Source organism: Ursus americanus, chromosome 28 (genome assembly GCF_024610735.1).
Source record: "Ursus americanus isolate L20-20 chromosome 28, mUrsAme1.1.p, whole genome shotgun sequence".
NCBI lineage: Eukaryota > Metazoa > Chordata > Mammalia > Carnivora > Ursidae > Ursus > Ursus americanus.
The window spans coordinates 17,507,381-17,530,294 of NC_142154.1; the positions used below are offsets into that span (position 1 = coordinate 17,507,381).

Genomic DNA, 22,914 nt, shown 5'->3' on the forward strand with positions numbered 1-22,914 from the left:
GGGTTAAGTGTGAGCGGTCATTACAAAGCACCTTTCAACCCAGAATCTCCAGGGTGATGAGGGGGGACAGAGAAATATCTTCCATGCAGGAAAGGGCTGGGGGCTTTACGAGGCTGTGATCATTGTCACAATGTTGTCCTAACTCTGCATTTCTTCCTTCTGTCTCCAGGAGCCATGTCACACTCTTCCTTTCGGTTGAGGGTACCTACCTTGGGCTCTCTCACTCTCTGCTTCACCCAGCAGGATATCTGAGCCCCGATAGTTTTACAGTCTTGTTAAATAGTGCCTTTGCTTTCCAGTGACTTTCCTGACAGAGACAGGAGGAACTCGTAATCATAAAGAAGATGGATGGGGCTAATTGTGTAAAGTTCATTTCCCCTTTGTAATAAATATTTACCATCCAATGTTTATAACTTTTATGTTTGGACTTTCTTGAAATGCTTTATTGAATTAAAAACATCACATTACCATTGGCTAAAAGAGGAGACAGCTATATTTGCCAATAATTGCTGCAAGAAATGCCAGCTATTGATGCCAATTTTTTTTTTTGGTAGTTCATATTTCCATAGACAGCTTTGAGCCTTACAATACCAGCATTTTGCAGACAGACATGGATGTAATGGTGATGGTGTGGGGATCTCCAGAGCCCTAGACATGAAAATGGACTGTATTTTAATTTTTCTGGGTTCTCTAGTAGGCAAATCTTTAAGAAGGCAAGAAATCGGGTTAATATTTGAAGTTAGGCTGTTCCCAAAGCAACTGTTTTTCCCAAGTTATTTACCCTATGCCTTTAAATGCGGAAATGGCTTGTAATTTTGATTGATCTTAAAAGAACATACACAAAGTCCCAGTCAGGAGGAGGCTCCGTATTTAAAATTCCAACTAAGAAGAATAATAGCTCATGGCAAGCCAGCACTTCCTGTTGGGGACAAATGGTGGTGGCCTGCCACCGCCTAGCACTGAGCACCTGGCCTTGTGCTATGAGGCACCTGGGGAGCCTATAAACACCTTTGCAGAATAATCTTTGTCAATGCATAGTTATAACATGCATAAGATTGCCAAGGAAACAATTAAATTTAAGTATAATCCAAAATACAAAAATAAGTACCAATTTGTAGTATAGTGTTTAGTAAAGTATGTTTCTTTGTCAACACATTGCCTGAGAAGATCTGGCCCTGGGTATAATAACCACCGTAATTTTCAAGATTATTTATTTGAGAGAGAGAGAGAGAAGAGAGCAAGCAGGAGGAGGAGCAGAGGGAGAGGGACAAGCAGACTCTTCGCTCAGCGGGGAGCCTGATGCAGGGCTCGATCTCACGATGTTGAGATCATGACCTGAGCAGAAATCAAGAGTCAGATGCTTAATCGACTAAGCCCCCCAGGCACCCTAACCACTGTAATTTTAAAGTAGTGGTGAGCGTAAATGATAACCTGAGATAGCAGCTATAACCATCACGCAGGATGAAACTATCTGGGAGTCCTAGTCCTGAGACAGTCATGGGTGATGTGAAGACTGCTGGCTTACTGCCAACACCCGTGGTTGAAGGAAATACAGTTGGCCCTTGAACAATACGGGCGTAGGGATGCCGACCCCTGACACCACTGAAAGTCCATATGTAACTTTTGACTCCCCAAACACCTGACTCCTAATAGCCTACTGCTGGTTAGAGGCCTTACCAATAACATAAACAATTGATTACCCCATATTTTTAGGTTACCTATAGTATACACTGTATTCTTACAATAAATTTAGTTTAAGTAAAAGAAAAGGTTAAGAAAATCATAAGAGAAAATACATTCAGGGGCGCCTGGGTGGCTCAGTCAGTTAAGCATCTGCCTTGGGTTCAGGTCATGACCTCAGGTTCTGGGGATCAAGCCCCATGTCAGGCTCCCTGCTCAGTGGGGAGCCTGCTTCTCCCTCTCCATCTGCCTCTTCCCACCCAGCTCATGCTCGCTTGCTCTCAAATAAATAAAATCTTTTAAAAAAGAGAAAATACATTCATAGTACTGTACTGTATTTATATAAAAAAAAAATCCCACATATAAGTGGGTTCATACAGCGCAAACCTGTGCTGTTCAAGGGTCAACTGTATTCATTTCAGTTACAGGTCGGAGAAAAATAAAGATGTAAACTTTCATTATCCTTGTTCACAAAACCTCCGAAATCTATCCGCAGACCCTGGTTTAGAACCCCTGCTTCTGCACAATAATAAAGATGTGTCCACGAGAAACACAATTCTTTGAGAGGATAGGTCTCTCCCTTCTTCCAGGGATAAGCTTTTGTTCCTCATAAAAGGCAGAAGCAAAATGAAAACCTTTCCCACCGGTAGTCATGGTGGTTAGTATTTTTCTCAAAATATAATCTCTCCAGTTTCTTTTCTTCTTATTTTTATGGGTCTGTATTCCAGAAAATGAAAAAGAAAATGTTCAGCTCCTCAGCACTGGTGTGTTTTGTGGTTTTCTTCCCTTGGCGGTGTCCAACCTTGGTTACATTTCATTATTTTTGTGTCTGTGATAGGCTTAAAATTCTAGAAATTTCTAAAACATACACACACACACACACCCACTTGCCTCACTGATGTTCAGGTATTTTTCCAACCTACCCCCACTCAGGAATGCCAGCTGAGGGGCTTGCCAGTGAAGTTCTCACTATCAACAAGCTTTGGGGGAGTCCAGACCTGAGAACATGGATGGCATTCCCAACTGTTATGCATGAATGTGGTTTGTAAAAGAAGAGGTTCCTCCAGATTCTTGGAGTTGGAATGGCTTCATGATATTCATTCCCCTACAATTCCTGGCTATGAGTGTCTTTCTTTTTCATGGTATCTAGAAAGGAGTAACTTTTTTTCCTATTAAAGGGGCCCTCATGTGATTTGGAGGATTTTGCTGAGAATTCTGCATCACAGTTCCCTCTGAAATAAATGGAGACCCCTGACACGTCATGACGTCATGGGTGTGATTATTCTGAAGAACTAGACAGCTGGAGAAATGGGATGAGCACGGGGGCCACAAGGAGACTCACATCTAAACAGAGTATGTCATGGGTCCTAATGTCAACTGCACCATTTTCTTAGTAGAACAGAGTATAAATGACTAACATGAAACATGCACTTATAATCCACTCTACGTAACCTATTTCTAATATGCTTAAAGGGCCACAGGGATAAGCAATATATGCTCACATTTTGTCTCCTTTGTTGGCTTATTAGCTATAACTTTCTTGTGTTATTTGTTGGTTGACTTACAGTTGATACTATACATCTTTAACTTATCACAGTCTGTCTTTCTGTGTGAGTATTCCATCTCATACGTAGTATAAAAACCTTACAATAGTATACGGCCATTTCTCTTGCTCTGGCCTTCGTGTGAATATCATGCACTCTACTTCTACGAATGTCATAAACTCTGCAATACTGTACTGGTTTCCCATGGCAAAGCTACTAGTGTTTCCTCCTGCTTCTCTAAATAAACATTGTCATATACTTCATGGCTTAAGAGAACATCAATTTCTCATCATACGGTTCTGGAAGTTGGAAGTTCAAAATCAGTTGCAGTGGGCTTAAATCAAGGTTTCCACAGGGCTGGTTCCCTCTGGAGGCTCCGAGGGGAAAATCTATTTCCCTGAACTTCCCGGCTCCTAGAGGCTGCCTTGCTCTCCTTGGCTGACAGCTGCCTCCTTGCATGACTTCAGCCTCTTCCTTCAGCTATCATTCTGCTTTCTTCTGCTACCTATTCTGATCTCCTGCCTCCTTCTCAGTAAGGACCCTTCTGATTACATCAGGCCCATCCAGAGAATCCAGGAAATCTCCCCATCTCAAGATCCTTAACTGAATAAAACCTGAGAAGTCTCTTTTGCCATATAAGGTGAAGCTCACAGGTTCTGGGGATTAGGACATGGACATCGACCATGACGGTATTCTTCTTTTTTTCTGTAAGACAGTTGTTTAAATAGTCAATGATCTTTTAAAGACATTTGAGCATATTTAAGTATATCATATATTTGCCCATGTAGTTCCTACTTCCGGGATTCTTCATTTCTTTGTGTAGATCCGTATTTCCATCTACTATCATTTTCTTTCTGCCTGAAAGCTTTCTTTTAATATATTCATTCAAGTGTGGGTTGGCCAGCAATGAATATTTCCAGTTTTTGCATAACAGAAAAACTCCATTTCACCTTAATTTTTCAAAGAGATTTTTGCTGGGTGTTGATTTAGAAGGTGATGGGCTTTTTCCCCCTCCCTCAGTACTTTAAAGATACTGCTCTACTATCTTTCCACTTGCATTGTTTTGAATGAGAAACACGCTGTCTTTTTTTCCTTTATGTGTTCATAACTTTTCTCCTCTGGCCCCTTTAAGATTTTCTCTTTATCTTTACTTTTAAAGCAACTGGATCATGATGAGCGTTGGTCTAGATTTCTTCATGTTTCTTGTGCTTGGGGGTCACTGAGCTTCTTGGATCTGTGAGCTTATCATTTTTATCAAGCTTAGAATTTTTTTTTGCCATTATTTCTGTCTTTACTCACTCTCATTTCCTTGTAAGGTATCATCTGCACATATATATTAGGCCACCTGAAGACCCGCAGCTCACTGCTGCTGTCTTCTTTTTCTTTTTTTTTTTTTCAAAGATTTTTTATTTATTTATTCGACAGAGATAGACAGCCAGCAAGAGAGGGAACACAAGCAGGGGGAGTGGGAAAGGAAGAAGCAGGCTCATAGCGGAGGAGCCTGATGTGGGGCTCGATCCCACAACACCGGGATCACGCCCTGAGCCGAAGGCAGACGCTTAACCGCTGTGCCACCCAGGTGCCCCTGTCTTCTATTTCTTATCCATCTTTTTTCTCCTTGAGTTTCATTTTGGATAGTTTCAATCACTCTGTCTTCAAGTTCACTGACGATTTCTTCTGCAATCGCTCATTTCCCAGCAACAGGGTCTCCTTCATTTCAGACAGTGTAGTTTTCATTTCTAGAAGTTTCCTTGGGATCTGTTTTATAGCTTTCATATCTCTCCTTAACATGTTCAATCTTTCTGCTACCTTCTTGAACCTGGACTATGGTTACAATTACTGTTTTAACGCCCTTGTCTGTGAATTCTATTTTCTGTGTCTTTCTTGGTCAATTTTGACTAATTGATTTTTCTCCTCACTATGGATGTACTTTTCTGCTCCTCTGAAGACCTGGTAATTTTTAATTTGATGCTAGATGTTATAAATTTTATTTTATGGAGTGGTGGATGATTTTGTATTTCTCAATATTTTTGAGCTTTGTTCCAGGACCTGGTTAAGTCACCTGGAAACAGTGTGATCCTTTCAGATTTTGCTTCTAAACTTTATTAGATGGCACTAGATCAGCATTTAGGACAGGGCTAATTTTGCCACGCTACCGATGCAACACCCTTCTGTGCATTTTATGTGAGTTCCAGAGGTGGTTCCCTCTTATATTTTCAGATGGCCTCAGGCAGTCTTCTCACACATACATTTCTGAGTACTAAGCTGAAGATTCATGGAGATCTGTGCACATTTCTGAGGTTCTTTCTTTATAAAGCTTTTCTGTGGGACCTCTCTCGTGAACTCTAACTTCCTTGGCCTCTCTGTGCTCCCAGCTCCGTTTCTTCAACTCAAGAAGACTTGCTTCTTCTCAGTTCTCCCTTCTTGTGCCATAGCCTACACAAGTGAGCCAGGATAATCAGAGGGCTCACCTTATGTGCTTTGCATATCTCAAGGATCACAATTCACTCTTGCCGGATGCCCAATGTTAGGAAAAAATCACTATTTCATATAGTTCATCCGATTCTTAGTTGCTTCAGGTGGGAAGGTAAATCTGGCACCTGTTACTTTGTCTTGGCCAAAGACAGAAGTCAGAATAAGAAATTAAAGGCAACATTGGGACCATGATCATTTTATTACATGAGATCCAAGTCAATCCTCAAGGGCATTAAAGAATAATAATGGTTATAAAGTTCAATTTGGCATTGGATTAAAAGACTGTTCTGATTGGTTCTGGGTGTCTCTGGCTGCCAGAAGAATACAGGTGTTACATAATGCTTAATTTCTCATGGCCCTGAGAAGTTCAATACAGAGAAACACTGACCCTACAGATGTACACAGATTGGTTCTGTGCTCCAAAGGATGGGAAGCAGTGTTACCCAGAAAGGTAATAATAGCACACGTATCAGCTCAAGTACTTGGGTACTGAGATTGTGACAGACTCAGTTCTTAGCACCTTATGTGTATTAACTCACCAGGAGCCTTGGATTTTACAAGGAGGGTACTAATGCACAAAGAAGAGACTACAGACTTGGTCACTAGGAGTAAGCCTGCGGTCACTCACTACCAGATCGACTGTGCTGCTTTGAACACTTTCTTGCCCTGGGAGGAAGCCACAGGAAAGATCTGTATGTATCCCTGCAAGACATTTGACAGAGTCTTACATGTACGTTGGTGAAACCGATCATGAACTCAGGTTTAGAGAGTCAATACATTATAATGACACAGAGGTCTCTAAGTTTCTCCCTCAACACAGCTTGTCCACAGGGCCATTGGTGGTTGGGTAAAGTCACAATGGGAACTTAAATTTGCTGTTACGGTTATGGATGGATCCCAGATCAACACATACTTATTGAGCACCTACTGTGTGTCAGGCACTGACCAAAGTACTTGGAAAACACTGGTGATTAAAGAAAGATTCCTGCCCTTGAAGGGTTTATCATCTAGAGGGGGATTATCAATAGTCATAACAAACAAGTGAATTATATAGCATGTTAAAAAATGATAAGTCTATGAAAGTAGGGCTTTCCCTTAGGGAACCAGGAGACCTGGGTTCTCTGAGTGGTTGGGAGAGGGTTACCAGAATAACATTTTAAAGATTTGATTTATTTATTTATTTATTTATTTATTTATTTATTTATTTATTTATTATTTATTTCGCATAAGTGAGTTGGGGGGAGAAGCAGAAGGAGAAGGAGAGAGAGAAAATCTCAAGCAGACTACCTGCTGAGCATGGAGCCTGACACGGGGCTCGAACTCATGACCCTGATATCATGGCCTGAGCCAAAATCAAGAGTCACATGCTTTACCAGCTGAGCCACCCAGGCGCCCCTTACCAGATTAAAATTTTAAATCGCATGGTCACGATAGGCCTCCTTGAGAAGGTTGCCTCTGAAAAAACAAAACCTGCCCCAACTCAAAAAAGATGAGGCACTTAGTCACAGGGACAAGTGGGAGAAGAGTATCCTGGTGGAGGAAACAGCCAGCATGAAGCAGAGTGTGTCCCCGCCAGGAGCATGCCTTGCAGGTTCAAGAAAGAGCAGGAAGGCAATTTAACTGGAACAGAGTAGGTGAAAGGGGGATGCAGAAAGAGGTGAGGACAAGGAAGAAGAGGGGAAGGGGCTCATACCAGCACCACAAAATGGGTGTTACAGGGAACAAGAAAGGAACAACACAACATATGCACGCCCTTCTGTTACACTGAACACCAGCTGAAACACAGATCCATAAAGGCACCACATGGGTAGACTGATGATACAGCCAGCCTTAGAATCCCTTAGTTGGGAGGCGCCTGGGCGGCTTAGCCATTAAGCATCTGACTCGTCTTCAGCTCAGCTCATGATCTTGGGATTGAACCCCGACCGCCGTTGGGCTCTGCACTCAGCACGGAGTCTGCTGAAGACTCTCTCTCCCTCTCTGTCTGCCCCTCCCCCCATTTGGGCTTGCTCTCTCTCAAATAAATAAATCTTAAAAAAAAAAAAAAAAGGAATCCCATAGTGGGATGCTGCCTTAGTTTGGCTTTGAGTCATATGGTGTGTCCCAGGCCTAGGGCAGCACTCCCCAAGTTCTTGGCTCCCAGCTGGCCTCTGTCTTTCTTCTCCATCAGCACCTCGTGTGCCTCAGCCATCCGACTGTGAGTTCCCGCCATCTGACTGTGAGATTCACTCTGAAGGGAGCACCCTGGCCTTGCCAGCAGGAAAATTCCTGCCAGCTCCCTGAGGCTGCTGGCCATCTGTCAGCGGTGCTAACAGGTAGTACCCTCACTCCTGCTAGGTACTGGGGAGACAAGCGGCCATTTTATTTTAGTACTGATGAACTCTCAAAGGCAAGTGGGAAAACATATTTTGTGGTTCCTGGTGAGCTGTGGGAATCAATGCTCAGCTTCCCTGTAACTTACAAAATGAGAGGATCTCACTTGATATATTTGTATCTGGAGCTTCTGGGGAGGAAAAAAAAAAGTAACATAGCTGAGCTGATCATGACTTGACATTTTGCTGTCTTCTTCAAACAAAATGAAGCTGGCAAAGGAAAATGAAATACTAGGTCTCCTTCCTCCCCTTTGGTCTGTCTTTAAATGACTATACATAGTCTTTCTTTTCTCCCTCAGTAACAGACACACCCAGCCTCAGTCTGCAGCTCACCCCCCTCCTGGCTGTGTAAGCTCGGCCTGTTACTAACCTCTCTTAGCCTCTGTCTTCTCATCTGTTAAATAGGGTACAAAGCCTCTGCCTCGATGGCCGCAGTCAGGGTTTCTGTGACAGGGCATGGAAAGTTCTCTCTGCCCGGGAAATCATGAGCCCCCAGTATAGGTACCTACTTCCTCCTATCCCTCCTGGCCCAACTGGTGTGCAATTGCCTGGCTCCTAAAAGGCAAAAATGGCTGCAGCTCTCAGGGAGGAAGCGGTCTCTGCCCAGCTTCCCACCCCCATCACCCCACCGCCTCCCTCATGGGCCCCTAGCCGGGCCAGCACAGCCTGGCCTGCAACATCCCACCAGCCCTGAGGTTGCACCGAGTGGCTGCTCTGTGTCCCGTGACTCAGCAGGGCACTTCCCTCTTCTCTACCCCGGCTACCCAGGGCGTCTCTACCCTTCCTGAGTGCTCAGGGTCCTCCCTGGGGGTTCTATCCATGTGGATTTTTGTGCAGACACCACACCATCAAAGGACCCTCTGAAAGCTGCCCTTGCTGCTGATTCTGTGTCATCAGGTACTTTCAAGGACTGAGGCGGGGACAGGCAAACAGGGTGCCTCCTGGCTAGCACGTGATAAACGAAGGAGTCTTCACGGTCAAGGCCGAAGGTGAGCACCAGACACACCAGTAGGAGACAGCCGGGGGTGATGGAATCCTGGAGCTCACTGCATCTTCCCATAGAGGTGTAAGGTGCAAGGCACTGGGGTGTCCAGTGGGAGACGGCTCCGGAAGGGACCCTCGCTAGCCCCTCCGCGGGGGGTTGGGACAGGAGGACTCACTACAGTGCTGCGAACAAAAGCCCTTCGGGGAAACAGCTAGCAGGAGGTGCTGGCCTGCCTTTGAGGCGCTGCTCTTTTCTGCGCCCCAAACAATGATGGGTAGTGCCCCACCTGAGGGCCCCGCCCTGATTTCCCGGACCAACTCCTGCAGAGCCAGGAAGCACTTGAGAGGCAGCATCCCGCCTCCCAGAGTCCACGCGGACCTGTTCTGCGGGCTGCAATCCTGGGGTCTCATTCTGGAGGCACGGCCCCTTGCATGTCCGTCTTGGAGTTGGTCTCATCCTAGGTTCTTGATCCGGGAACCTGTGCAGCCTTCCAGGCTCCCTCCCTGGGACTCGATGCCATCCCGAGCCCCAGCACGAGGACACCTGCCACTGGGTGGCTCCGGAGTCCCACATATCCCCACCCCAGCTAGTCCTCCCGCTTCTGGCCTTCTGCTCCAGAGGACACGGGCTCTGCTCCCCTACGAGCCAACTGCCAACTGCCAGCTAGAATGCTGGCTGCTCTGGCCTCCCCCTGGGCCACAGCATGGAGATGGGCCCTGCCCCAGGTCCTGGCGTGTCCATCTTGGCACCTCCCCCCCGCCCAGAAGGGGCCACGCCGCAGCTTGCCGTCTACGGCATGGCGAGAACACATGTGCTCTGCAGGGGAACAGACCTGAGACAAATCCCTGCTCTCCTACCTACAAACCAAGCCATTTTCAATGACTGCTTAAACCTCTGAGTGTGTTCCCATCTCCCAGCTGGGGAGAGCAACGTGGGGAGCCTGTGGCAAGGGCTCACACATTTGAAGCTCTAGCAAAGGACAAACCACGCGGGCATTGCTCAAGTAAATGGTAACGTCTTAATGGGGTTATTGACGCTACTACCAAATAACCAATTTATGATTTAGTAGATGTTCCCGACCTGACACTTTCCAGCGCTTCCTGGGCTTTAGCTGCATTCCATAGCTATCCGGGGGTTTGATACCAGCTGACTTTACATCACTTCCAAGGATGACGTGCACCTGGGCAAATGCCCGTGAGGGTGTATGTGCACGCACGCGTGGGTCAGTGAAGGTGTGCGTGCATATGTGCGTGCGTGTGTGTGTGTGTGCGTGTGTGAGTGCGTGTGTGTGTGTGCGCGCGTGTGTGTGCGTGCATATGTGCGTGTGTGTGGCGTGTGGAGAGCGGTGCCCTCTGACAGAAGCCAGATGCTCCCCCGAGCCAGCCGTCCGGTGGCTGCTTACCTCCATGTTTCTGCAGAAGGTGGCGTTGGTGCCGAACAGGATCTGGCACTGCTCGTCGGCGCTGTAGTGCATGCCCGGCAGCTTGTGAGGGAGGCGGACCGCGTGCTGGCTCCTGGGGTCTGTGACCAGCAGACAGGTGCTGACTTTTGACCTGAAACAGTCGAGAGGTGAGCTGACTTGCAAGTGTCCTGCCCAGGTTTTTGTCTTGATTTGTCAGCCAGGAGCAGGTGAGAAATCTGCATCTCCCAAATTATGGGAGGGTGATGCAGGCCCTGGGCACGTGGCTTGCGCGTTTTTGCTCTTTTCGCTCTTTTTCTCCCTGGCCCAATGCAGATCTTTACCGCAAAGGCAATGGGAGGTTAGCCACCAGGAAAGAGCCTGAGAATCACACCCGTGAGGCTAATGTACCTTTCTCAAGTTTGAGCATTCTTGGATGGAATGCTTTTGAAATAGATTCCGAGGGTATTTACTCAGAATACGACCTTGAGCAAAATCACTATGCTTAAAGAAGAAATAGAAGGTAGGATCGTTTTGCTTTATTTCAAATAAAAACCAAGTGCTTATTTCCAACTCTGCAGATGCTCTTGGAGGGTCTGTGGCAGCTGACGGGTCTAGGTGTCTCTTCCCTGAAAGCTGGCTGGTGGCACAGTCTGTAAAAGACATCAGGACTGCAACCAGGCTGGAAATGTTCACAGATGTTGAGAACAACTCTGAGAAACTGCACTGGGGGGCTGTGAGCCTGTGGCTCCATTAGGAGGTTAAATACTTGAATGCTTTGATTTCTCAATTCCCAAAACGAGGCAGATGGCCGTGGAAAGGAAACCCAGCCTCTCGCCAAGATTCCTGAGGAACAGGCTTGCACACAAATACACGCGTTGGGCCACCTCTCCCGGGCTCAGACACACACAACATTTTGACCGGCAATGTGTCTATGAGCAAATGAAAACACCCTGCCCTGTTTCACTGACCCTTCTGGGAAACATGAAACAATGTTAAGTGGCTTACAACAGTTCATTGAGGTTCTGTGATAACAAGTACTCAAGAGGAAATAGATTATATTAAAACTAACAAGTCCATTTTTAAGACTTGTGTACCACTTAATTTCCCCACCCGCGGGAAATGTCACGAAAGAAGACTCAGGATGAGAACAGAAGGCAGAGTGATGCCTGTGGCTACTCCCTCCCGAATTCACTGGGTGCTTTCATGTGTTACTGAACTGCAAAGTTCCACAGGCGGGTAAGACTCACTGAGTCCCTTTCGTCTCCACAGAGCGGACAGATGAATCTCGCTAAGTAAGGAAGTGATCAGGGTCTGCCCATCAAATCTGTAAGTTTGTCCCTGCGGTCTTGACACTAAGGGACCCTCATAGTACAGGAGCTAAGACTTTGCTTGACAAAGGTCTGAAATCAGATGGCCAGCATTCCATAAAAATCTGCGAGTGGAATGGTGCAGATGTATTCTGGAAAGAAAGTGGCAGTGAGATAAACAGAGCCCATCCCCACGTGGGAAGGAGGTGAGCAGACCCGGCTCCCCAGCAAATGTGCTCCCTATCACAGGAAGCAGCGTGAGCATTAAGGAAATGCCCTTTCCCGTAGCAGCCACGGGATGCTGCCAGGATGCTGTCCATTCAGGGTCAAAATACTGCAGAGAAACAAAATGGGGTTCTTTTCAAGTCACGGTCACCACGTTGATATTCAATCAAGCAACAAAGCCTGTATGATTAGCAGCTGGGTGCCCCCGTCATATCAGACACACACTTGGGAGGAAGTCTAGGTCAGAGTGGGGAGGTTCGGTACTGACCGCCTCTTTAGGCCAGCTCAGAGTTCTAAGAGATTCGTTTCTCTTTCCCACACTTGCTAAGACTCCAATTGTTGTGCCTTCTGGAAGTACTTTCTATTGTAGCGATTGTACAGAATGATTCAAGGACTTACTTGAGGAAGTTTTCAAGGTCATCGCGACTGCAGGAGGACCAAGAGAGGTCACTGGGGTTCCGGCCTTTTACCCACTCTCCTGACATGATGTGGGATCTGCCGGCGCAGGACGAGTGGTCATCGTCGTGGTTCATCCCCAAGCTGCCCGAGGGAAAGGAAAAGAAGAGAGGGCCACTTAGGCTACAGGCTTCCGCATACTGTGCCAATTTAGACCAAGCCTGAAAGACAAAGAGGGGCACAGGCCGGTACCCGGTACTTGGCTATTCTCAGCAGAGCACACCGACAGCCGTGAGCTTATAGAGAAACAGAGCGAAGAATTCCTTATTTCATGAAGACTGATAGAGCACACAGAACACCACTGCATTTGCTAAACGCATGAATAAATGAAGAAATTAAACTCACTGTGATAGCACGGTTCTTAAACTGTAAGTTTCGGATGATTACACTTGCTTTTTGACACTAAAATATGCCAACATTAAGGATCTAAGTGTTTTGTTGCCCTACGGGCAAGTCACCACGTGAAGGTCTAGCTGGGACCATCCAAGACTTGGACTTACATGATATCATGGGTGCAAATCTTCAAATCAGTGAAAAATTCGGCTTTTCTATCTTTCACATCAGTATACCTGGGTCCACCGAGATCATACCTGTCGCCTTCCCTGCCCAGGTGTACGTGACAGACACCAGGATGCCTGTCTAGATGTGTGTTGCTGACCACGCACCATAGGCTGAGTGACGATCTTAGTTTGCACATCTGACGTCACTGGGATAACCTGGGACACGGAACATAGGAGATCAGAGGGCCCACGCTTTGCTGACCTGTGATTTCCAGGGCAGACTCACTGTGCCAAAGGATGCCCATCCTTTGTCAACAAGCCCAATGGAGACAACATGCACTTTCCTTCATTCAAAAATATTTATGAGAGGTTTCCTGAGTGCCAGCTCATGGACTAGAAAGAGAACAAAGAATGGTGCACGATATGCCAGCCCTGACCTCAGATCACTGCCAGCCTGGGCAAGGAGAAGTCACAGACAGAGATAATTCTAAAAAGAGGTTCTACAGGCTTCTCCGGAGCCGCTTTTCCCAGTTTCCGTCATACGCCTCTGACCATCGTCTGTCAATTCCCCCTGAGGGATGCTTAATCCTGGTGTCTCTCGACAGAGGCCTGCCTGTGTTCTTACTCTGCACGCCCTCCAGGCCCCTCTGTACTCTTGCCTGCGAGACACGGCCTTCACCGCCGTCACCACGGGAGATGGATTAGCCAAAACAACCCGCGTCCCTTGTGGGATACACCGGCTGGCCCTCGTGCTCCTGGGTCTCCAGGCTGGCCGGGCACCCTCTGCTCACCCACACATCTCTGCTCCTGGGAGTCGAGGGTGCACTTAACCAGGCCTTAATCGTATGTATCCTCAAACCTATTCATGTCGGTAACACTTGCTCTGTCAATTAACTCGTGTGGTTACACGTTGTGCTAACCAAGGAAACAGGAGAACAAAAGTCGTTGTTTTCAGGAAAACTAACTTAGCTAGTAGCTAAAAACAGACCACTGCCAAATTGGGGGTGGGCAGGACGAGTGTAAAAGATGAGGGGGGTAAAAAACATAAAAATCTGCCCCAGACTGCTTCACAAGGGTCTTTTATGTTCTACTCCATCTAAGAAAGGAAAAAAACAAAAAACAAAAAAAACCCTGGGATTTGAACTCATTTCGTTATAGTTGTGGCTTGTGTGAGGAAGGTGATATGTAAGTCCAATCAGCAGACACACACCCTCAAGGCAAAGCTTTCACCCCCACCGTGAAATTGGTGAAAAAATTAATATTTTCATGGCTTCAGCGAAAACAAAATGTTGAAGGCACCTAAGTATAATTTCTTTATGTTTCCCCACTCGGACCAATATTTTTGGTCAGCTGGTCAAGTGACTACTATCCTGTCAGAAGAAAGCACACCTGTGGTGCCCCCTTTGTGTTGATGGCCACGTTGTGCCGTGGTGGGACCGCTCTTCTAGACCTTGCCCTGAACCAGGCCCTCCCTCTGCGTCTCCCAAAGGCTCTTCCAACTCCCCAGATTCCCTCAGGGCAGCTTTCTATCCCAGCTTCTCCACCAGTGACTGGCACGGAGCGGGCACTCTGTAGTTCTCGAATGAATTATCTATTTAATCCAGGGCAAAGCACCACCAAATCGGAGACTCCGTGTCCGTTACAGGGGTGCCAAGTCTAGTGCTGTGGCGGCTTGTTCAACAGAACGACGCAAGCCTTCTCTGCTTAGACTCAGTCTTGCCCTCCCGCCAAGAGACCAGGTAGCCATCCGATTCAAGTGAAATGAAGCACCAAGAATTGCCAGGTTAAGTCTGACCAACAGGAATAATGTAGATATTTTTCCAGTAGTTACTTCGCGGAATGAGCCCTACTTTTCAGTGCCATTACTCAGCTTTTTCGTTTTTTCCCTGCTTGCTGTCTATACCTACAGCTATCCATAGCCATCTGTCTGTCTACCTATCATCTCTTTGTTCCGTGTAACTTTTGAAGGAACTAGCTGGTTTTTCAAGCGCATGTACAGCACAGGGTGTTAAAAGTCACCTTACATTTGATTTAGGGTTTGATTTGAGATTTTTAAATAAAACTAGCGGTAGCGTTTTCAAACAGATCTTCTGAAAATGTCGTTGGATTTCAGTGAACCCCGCTCGGTGTGTAGAGGTGACAGAAATAAAATGTCTCGTGAAAAATGTGGCTCCCTCCCGTCTTCGGTGACAAGGTGTCTGCACAGCACGCGGACCGGGTGAAACCGCTCCGCTGCCGCCCTCGGGGAGTCCGAGCCCGTGGAGAAGCAGCCCGTGAGCCCGTTGTTCTTCTGGCTTTGCACTTCTGTAAGCCGGTTCCCGTCATCCCGGGCTGGGATCTCCGGCGCGGCCACCAGACGGGGTTCTTCAAACAACAAGGATGCTGTTTGGGAAACCACAACCGGGGGAGAGCCAAGCCCTGGCAGAATGGCCTCACCACACATGGAGGAATGTTTCCTTTGTGACCACTTCTGAGTTTTCTCTGGTGGTCAAGTTGGTCGTAAAATGAAAGAGGCTCCTTTGCTCGCTCTGCCAGACTCCGCCGGCCAGAGGGCCTGGTCTCTCAGGAGACAAAACGATGTTTTTAAAACAGCGTTCAGAAGAGCTGACTGTGCCATCCACAACTGCATGCCTGTGCAGTACGTTAGGTGAGCGTTTCAGGACGCCGGCCCCGGAGAAGGACTTCCCCAAGGAATGTTCCAGTCAGCAAGACCAGCCAAGAGTGGGATTCTTGGATTCCTGGAGGCTGTGTCTAACACAGATCATGTTTGATCTGGTTTAAAAAGTTCAAATGCTAACTAAGCACCTCATAAATTCACAGTTTGATGAACCAGCATTGGGCTGGGAGTCTCGATATTTGAGGTTTACATAAACTACTGTTTAGGCTATTTTTAGATTAAACTCAGGATTACTTGACTGAGAAATGTATGTTGTTTTAGGTTTATATCCCAGGGCATCTACTACTTCTGGCCACATTACATTTAACAAAAATGGGTCACATTAAGCACACACGCTAACTCTAACTTCAAGAAACAGTGGGGTTAAGGACGCAGACAAGGCCTCACGTCACACGTGACCCAGATTTATCAGACACAATAACAACTTAATGGCCTTGAGTTGATTTTATCTTAAAACAAATAACACAGTACTTCTGTATTTGCTTTAGGAAATCCAATATATACCACGCAGGGAGTTCTAAGAGAATCCCTACATTGCTCGACCCCTCCTCGCTTCACCCCCAAATCCTGGCTGGGTGTTCTAGGCTGGGTAGATCTGCCATGTTGAAAGCTTTAATTTCACCGGCTCTGAGCCTACCTGTCTGTTTCTCAGAAGCTTTGGGATTTTGATATCAGGGATGCAATCAGCTCCCACCTCCCCTCAAAGCACTCTTGCCTAGGAACCTAGGGAAACAGCTCCTGTGACGTAGCCTCTCCACTGAAGGGGTCCTCGGCCAGCCCAGGCCCTATCCCAGTAGCCCTGCGGGCAGACAGACAGTCCCTTTTCAGGAAACACTCACTGACACCACAGTCACAGGGATGGCTCGTGGCTCTTTCTAGGAAATGAGAGGCGGATTTGTATTAGTTAATATTACTTACCATGATGATAACCAACACCCCAGCTTTGCACTAGGAGGAAAATTCTCGACTGTCAGTACTTCTTTGCTAAGAACCACACTGTGTCCTCAATCTTCAGCCACTCAGAAATGTCACCTACACGTGCTGAAAGTCACTAGGGGTAACAGGCTGCACTTGCTTATACAGGTTAAACTGTCCTGATCACCCACTGAAGGGGAAAAAAACAAGTAGGCCAGGATCACATCGAAATCCTCTCACCCCAGAGAAGTCTTTGTCTGTTTTTGGTTTTGCACAAGGAAATGAGCCCGTCAGCCTTCAGGATTCCAGCAGCAATGGAACCACCCGAGTAGATCTGGGGGCTCTACAGGGTCAGATTTCCTACTACACAGGCAGGATCATCGCGGTAAGAATCATCCTAAAACACCATGAAATTCTGAATCACCAACGGGCAAATCCTGCTCAACAGAGCGCTGGTGTGAACCGGGCTCCACTGTAGCAGATTACATCACAGCAGGTGAGGACAGGTGAGACGCACACAGTAGAAAGCGTCTGTCTTCCCTAGCCAGAGCGCTCCAGTAACACTCTTGTTCCCGAATTGATACATAAGGGATTTTGAGGTTGGGTAGCTGGGTCAGGTGTGCCCTCTCCTCAGTCTTGCCCGGGACTGCATACGTGTGCACGTGGGTGCGTATGCCTTTATTCATGCGGAAGACTCACATCCAATGGGCTGTTGATTTTTCATTTAACAAAAATTCAATTAGCTGTGGTAAGAGAGAGGTAAAGAGAGAAAAAGAAAAGAAAGAAAGAGCGTAGCCCGGGTGACAGTGCCCCTCGCTCTGGTCCCTGAGTGTGCACGCCCTGAGAGAGCGTGACAGAGCCATGTAGCTGCCTTCCCTCGGGAGTCTCAGGGACCCCTCCATGAGCACGGCGTCACGCTGAGGGGATCCTGCTGTTTCACGACACCCATTTTTCATTCAACACGGCCACGAGGTACGGAGTCTTGACAGGTGACGTTTAAATTTTATGCGATGCTTGAAGAAATATGCTGCCGGCTCCCAGAGCGGGAGGAAGATCGGGTGTGATGGACCTGGTGTCCGGTGCCTGATGCGGCACCTGTGAAAAGTGATTTTAGAGGTGATGTTGATCTATTTTCACCTTTTATTCTTGTTTCAGGATCTCGCTATACAAGGAGTTGTGGCATCACTGGGGTATCATTTGGCCTGAATATTTTCACTTTATCTCCACTTGTATCCATAGCCTCCGGAGGAAGCAAACACTTCCTCCATTCTTGACGAGCCCCTTTGGGGGCTGTAAAACTAAGGCGATTTGCTTCAGGTCAGACACTAGGTTAGACTTCTCGCTGCCGGCCAGCCTCTTTTCTCTGAGACCATCTTTCTGGGCCAGGTAGACCAGAGCAGGCGCTGTGCCACTCAGTGATGAGGCTTCACCCCTTCCAGCACCTTCCCCACCCCCCAGATTGCCCTCCGTTTGGACATGGACACACACAGTAGCTGGCTTTAAGCCCCAGCTGGCTTCCAATTTTTTGATAGTTTTAATGAAAATATGTAAACAAAGAGATGATAAAATTCAAAGGGGTAGATGTACCCTTATGTTTATAACAGCGTTATTTACAAGAGTGAAGATATGAAAGCAGCCCAAGTGTCCGCTGACAGATGGACAGATAAAGAAGCTGTGGTGTATATATAGAATGGAATAGTATTTAGCCACAAAAAGAATGAAATCTTGCCATTTGCAGCAACACGGATGGAGCTAGAGGGGACAACGCTAAGCGAAACAAGTCAGTCAGAGAAAGACAAATACCATATGATTTCACTCATATGTGGAATTTAAGAAACAAAACAAACCAAAAAAGGGAAAAAGAGAGAGAAAAATAAACCAAGAAACAGACTCTTAACTAGAGAGAACAAGCTGATAGTCACCAGAGGGGAGGTGGGTGGGGGGATGGGTGGAACAGGTGATGGGGACAAAGGAGGGCACTGGTTGTGGTGAGTACCAGGTGATGTATGGAAGTGCTGAATCACTATATTGTATACCTGAAACTAATATTATACTGTATGCTAACTATATTAGAATCAAAATTTTAAAAAATGCTATGTAGAAAAAATAATTTCTGGGGCGCCTGGGTGGCACAGCGGTTAAGCGTCTGCCTTCAGCTCAGGGCGTGATCCCGGCATGATGGGATCGAGCCCCACATCAGGCTCTTCTGCTACTCCCCCTGCTTGTGTTCCCTCTCTCACTGGCTATCTCTATCTCTGTCTAATAAATAAACAAAATCTTTAAAAAAAAAACCAAAAAAACAAAACAAAACAAAAAAAACAATTTCTGCTGAAAGTGGACAATTTGTGAGTAGACTCCATTCGACTCTAGTAGATAACGGAACTGTGGACATGCCAAAAACTGTACATATTCAGTAAACAGTATCAAGATATGGATTTCTCTCAAGAATTGTCAAAATGAAATTCTGACTGGGTGTGTGAGTGTATATGTATGTTTAAGGGTATTTGCCATCTTGTAATTCTTTTTTGTTTTGTGGTTATTTTTTAAAAAATTTATTTGAGAGAGAGTGCACATGCATTCGAGCAGGGGATAGGGGACGGGCAGAGGGAGAGAGAGAAACTCAAGCAGACTCCCCACTGAGTGCGGAGCCCAGTGTGGGGCTGGATCCCATGACCCTGAGACCACAGCCTGAGCCGAAACCAACCCATGATGCCACCCAGGTACCCCTCATAATTCTTTTTAAAAGATTCTTGAAATAAAATGAATTCCGAAAGAATCTGCCAATAAGGTAAAGTTTTTGATGATAACGCACCCTAAGAAAAAAGGAAAAAAAGAGAGATGATAGGAAACCCCTTCTTCTACATCTGAGAGTCCTGGCTTTGGGGTCACACTGACGGGGACGAGAATTCCAGCCCTGCCTCTTGAGAGCGCAGCACGCCCCTGCACCTCGCTCTCCTCCTCTAGGACCACACAGGGATGACATACTTAACGCCATTCATCTATTTGTTCCTTCATTCAACAAATATTTGTCAAATGCCTTCCATGACCAGGTACTGGTCTAGGCGCTGGCACTGGCTGCCCCCCTGCCTTCATGGAGTCTGTATTCTCAAGGAACAGAAGTGAGGCGTCCGTGGGAAGACACACACACACGCCTGAGTGAGGGAAAGCTGCAGCCCCCCAGCCGCAAGCCCAGGTGCCCTCAGAGAGCTGCCAAGCTCATGAGGGAAGTGGGGAGATGCCATGCCCAAGGGAAGGTGGGCTCGTGGCGAATGGAAAAGTTGCTACCCTGTGAAACGCCTTTACGTTCCAGTTCTCTTCGGCAGCGAGCTAACTGAACAGAACAGGCCTGTTCTGGCAGCTGTGGGGCAGGGAGACCCCTGTGAGACACTTGGGAGCCTCGGACGTCCAACTGCTCTCGGCAGGCAGTCATCCCGTCCAAGACCACAGACACCCCAGGACGCCTGTGAAGGATAACCACTGAGGACCCCTGGTCTATGCCATGTGTTGCCCTTCGAAGAAGAGGGCGAAGATGGGGGGTCCACTGCACCACGTCCCATTTCTTTTTATCCCCCAGCAGCATGTCTAGGTTTGAACAAGGTCCCGCTTTTGCTTGTTTCCCTGCGCGTCCAGCAGCCGGGGGTTGGTAAAGGCTCGGGGCCTGGAAGGCTGAAGCTATTGCCATCTTCGTGAAAGGCTCTTTCCTGGCTCTGATAACTCCTCCTGGCTCACCAGCCCAGGCGCCTCTGGTCCTGCCTGCCTCTGACAAAGACGGTCCTCACACAGTGAGACGGGCCAGCCTTCCCTGCTCCACCAGCTCTCAGGGCAGGGCAGGGCACAGGGAAGGGCACAAGAAATGGCTGGAAAATAAAAGCAGCCCATGAACATCTAGGTCCATACGGCAGCCTGCTAACCCACAGAACAGAGGCTCCCTGGGGTGTCCTTCCTCTGCCTCATGAACATAAGGCCACTCCATGATGGCATGGTCCCCAACATGACCAAATGAGTGGCATCTCCGTGAGGCTCATAACCTTCTCTGCACAGTGCCCTCGCTGCTTCAAGCCTTCTATGAGTGCATCCAGAGCCGATGTGTGCAAACATGCGATTCCTTTCACGGACTTGGAATCAAATGATGCTTGAAAATTTTACCAAAAAAAAAAAAAAAAAAAGAATCTACAAAGTGATTTTTTTTTAAAGATTTTGTTTATTTATTTGACAGAGAGAGAGAGACAGCAAGAGAGGGAACACAAGCAGGGGAAGTGGGAGAGGAAGAAGCAGGCTCATAGCGGAGGAGCCTGATGTGGGGCTCGATCCCAGAACGCCAGGATCACGCCCTGAGCCGAAGGCAGACGCTTAAGGACTGAGCCACCCAGGCGCCCCAACAAAGTGATGCTGACGTCTGACCTGGGAAGACATTCTGTAAAAGGGGAGGGGAGCGTGTGAAGCGGACTCCAAGCAAACATTCCAGATAAGTTTAGAATGGTAGCTACATCAATGGAATAAGGATCTAACGTCTCAAGGGGACTGCTCTAGAGGTGACAGGACTGATTCAGACGGAAAGGCTGTAGAGTGTTCAGAAAAAAACCTCTAGGGGCGCCTGGGTGGCTCAGTCGGTTAAGCGTCTACCTTCAGCTCAGGTCATGATCTTGGGGTCCTGGAACTGAGCCCCGCATCGGGCTCCCTGCTCAGCAGGGACCCTACTTCTCCCTCTTCCTCTGCTGCTTCCATACTTGTGCACGTTATCTCTGTCAAATAAATAAAATCTTTGAAGGAAAAAAAAAAGAAAAAAACTCTACCTCTGATAAGGTAAGCAGAATGAGTCAATTTTCCTTCCTTCTTCTCCTTAGTCTTTTTTTCCTCCCCCAAAATTATCTCACGTATTTTAAGAACTTTACTCCCATATGAGTTTTGGCTCATCAAGTTCCACAGAAAAGTCCTTTAAGTTTGGGACTGCACTGAATAGCCTGATTAATTGGGGGGAGAACTAGAATCATTGAAGTTTTGAGTCTTGCCATCCTGGGACACAGGCATCTGTTTCTCTTTCCAGGATTTCATGAATGACCTCCAGCAAAATTTTATTTTATATAAAATGTTTTCCATTTCTTATTCGCCTCATTCCTGGGTATCCACAGCTTTGGTAGATGCGGTGAATGAGGTCTGATTTTTATTCTTCTGTAACTGGTCTGCCTGTGTACAGGGAAGCCATGGATTGATTACTGCATCCGGGTCTTGTGATTGATACCAGTGTGAACCCAGTGGCTGCAACAGTTTGTCAGGTGACTCTCTTACCTCATGCGGAGAACAATCTCTTTGACTCTTCCCTTTCAATGTTTATACCTCATTTCTTGCCTTATGGAATTTGGCAGACTTCCAAAACAATGGAAAATAGTAGTTACTGCATGGACATCTTTACACTGGTCCCAAATTTAATGGAAATGCCCTTCATACACGCACACTGAATACATCTACTCCAGATTGCCTGTAGGTAGGTAAACTTGATCACTTCAAGGACATCTTCTAAATAATCATTTGAAGAGGACTTCCTCACTGCCATTTCAAAGCAAACATTAAGACAGTCTGAGATAGTGGACGGAGTGATTATCCAAAAAAAAAGAGGTTATGGTTGGTATTAAAGATTTGCCCCCAATTAGTTGGGGGAACTGACGCAAGGCTCCAACCATCCCAGGCCTGTTTTCTTAGCTGGGAAGTGAGGGGCTTAAACCAGATGAATATGAAAGGTTTTCCAGTCCAGGATGTAATCATTTCATTCTTAATCTAGAAGACTGAACACAATTTAGGGTAGAGTTGCTATTCACTCTTTCAGTAAGAGCTGATTGAACATGACCTTGTAGCAAGCATTTTCAGGGCACCGATTTTATAGCAATGAATGGCACATACAGTCCCACCTGCAGAAAGCCCACCGTCTGGCGGGGATCACAGATAAATCAACGAGTGCTGACCCATGCTGTCCAGTGAAAATCTTTGTGTGCTTTCCAGTATGGCGGCCACTGACCACAGGTGGCTACTGAGTGTTTAAAATGTGCTAGTGTGACTGAGGAACTAAAGTTCCTATCTTATTAAATTTTTTTTTAAAGATTTTATTTATTTATTTGACAGAGATAGAGACAGCCAGCGAGAGAGGGAACACAAGCAGGGGTAGTGGGAGAGGAAGAAGCAGGCTCATAGCAGAGGAGCCTGATGTGGGGCTCGATCCCGGAACACCAGGATCACGCCCTGAGCCGAAGGCAGATGCTTAACTGCTGTGCCACCCAGGTGCCCCCTATCTTATTAAATTTTAATCAAGATAAATTTAAAGATCCACCTGTGGCTGAGGGCTAACGTGCTGGAGCATACAGGTGTAGGCAATAATGTGATTGAA

General features: G+C 46.9%; 1 protein-coding gene across 2 annotated transcripts in view; it reads right to left on the reverse strand.

The window, feature by feature from the left end:
* The window catches only part of ADAMTS17 (ADAM metallopeptidase with thrombospondin type 1 motif 17), a 336,180-nt gene that overhangs the window by 157,586 nt on the left and 155,680 nt on the right, over positions 1–22,914 (reverse strand). For both annotated transcript variants that reach the window (XM_045795391.2, XM_087856712.1), the window contains exons 9-10: positions 12,390–12,530; positions 10,459–10,609 (exon numbers count right to left, since the gene is read on the reverse strand). In XM_045795391.2, coding sequence (XP_045651347.2) covers positions 10,459–10,609; positions 12,390–12,530 — 292 coding nt within the window. The remainder of the gene's footprint in view (positions 1–10,458; positions 10,610–12,389; positions 12,531–22,914) is intronic.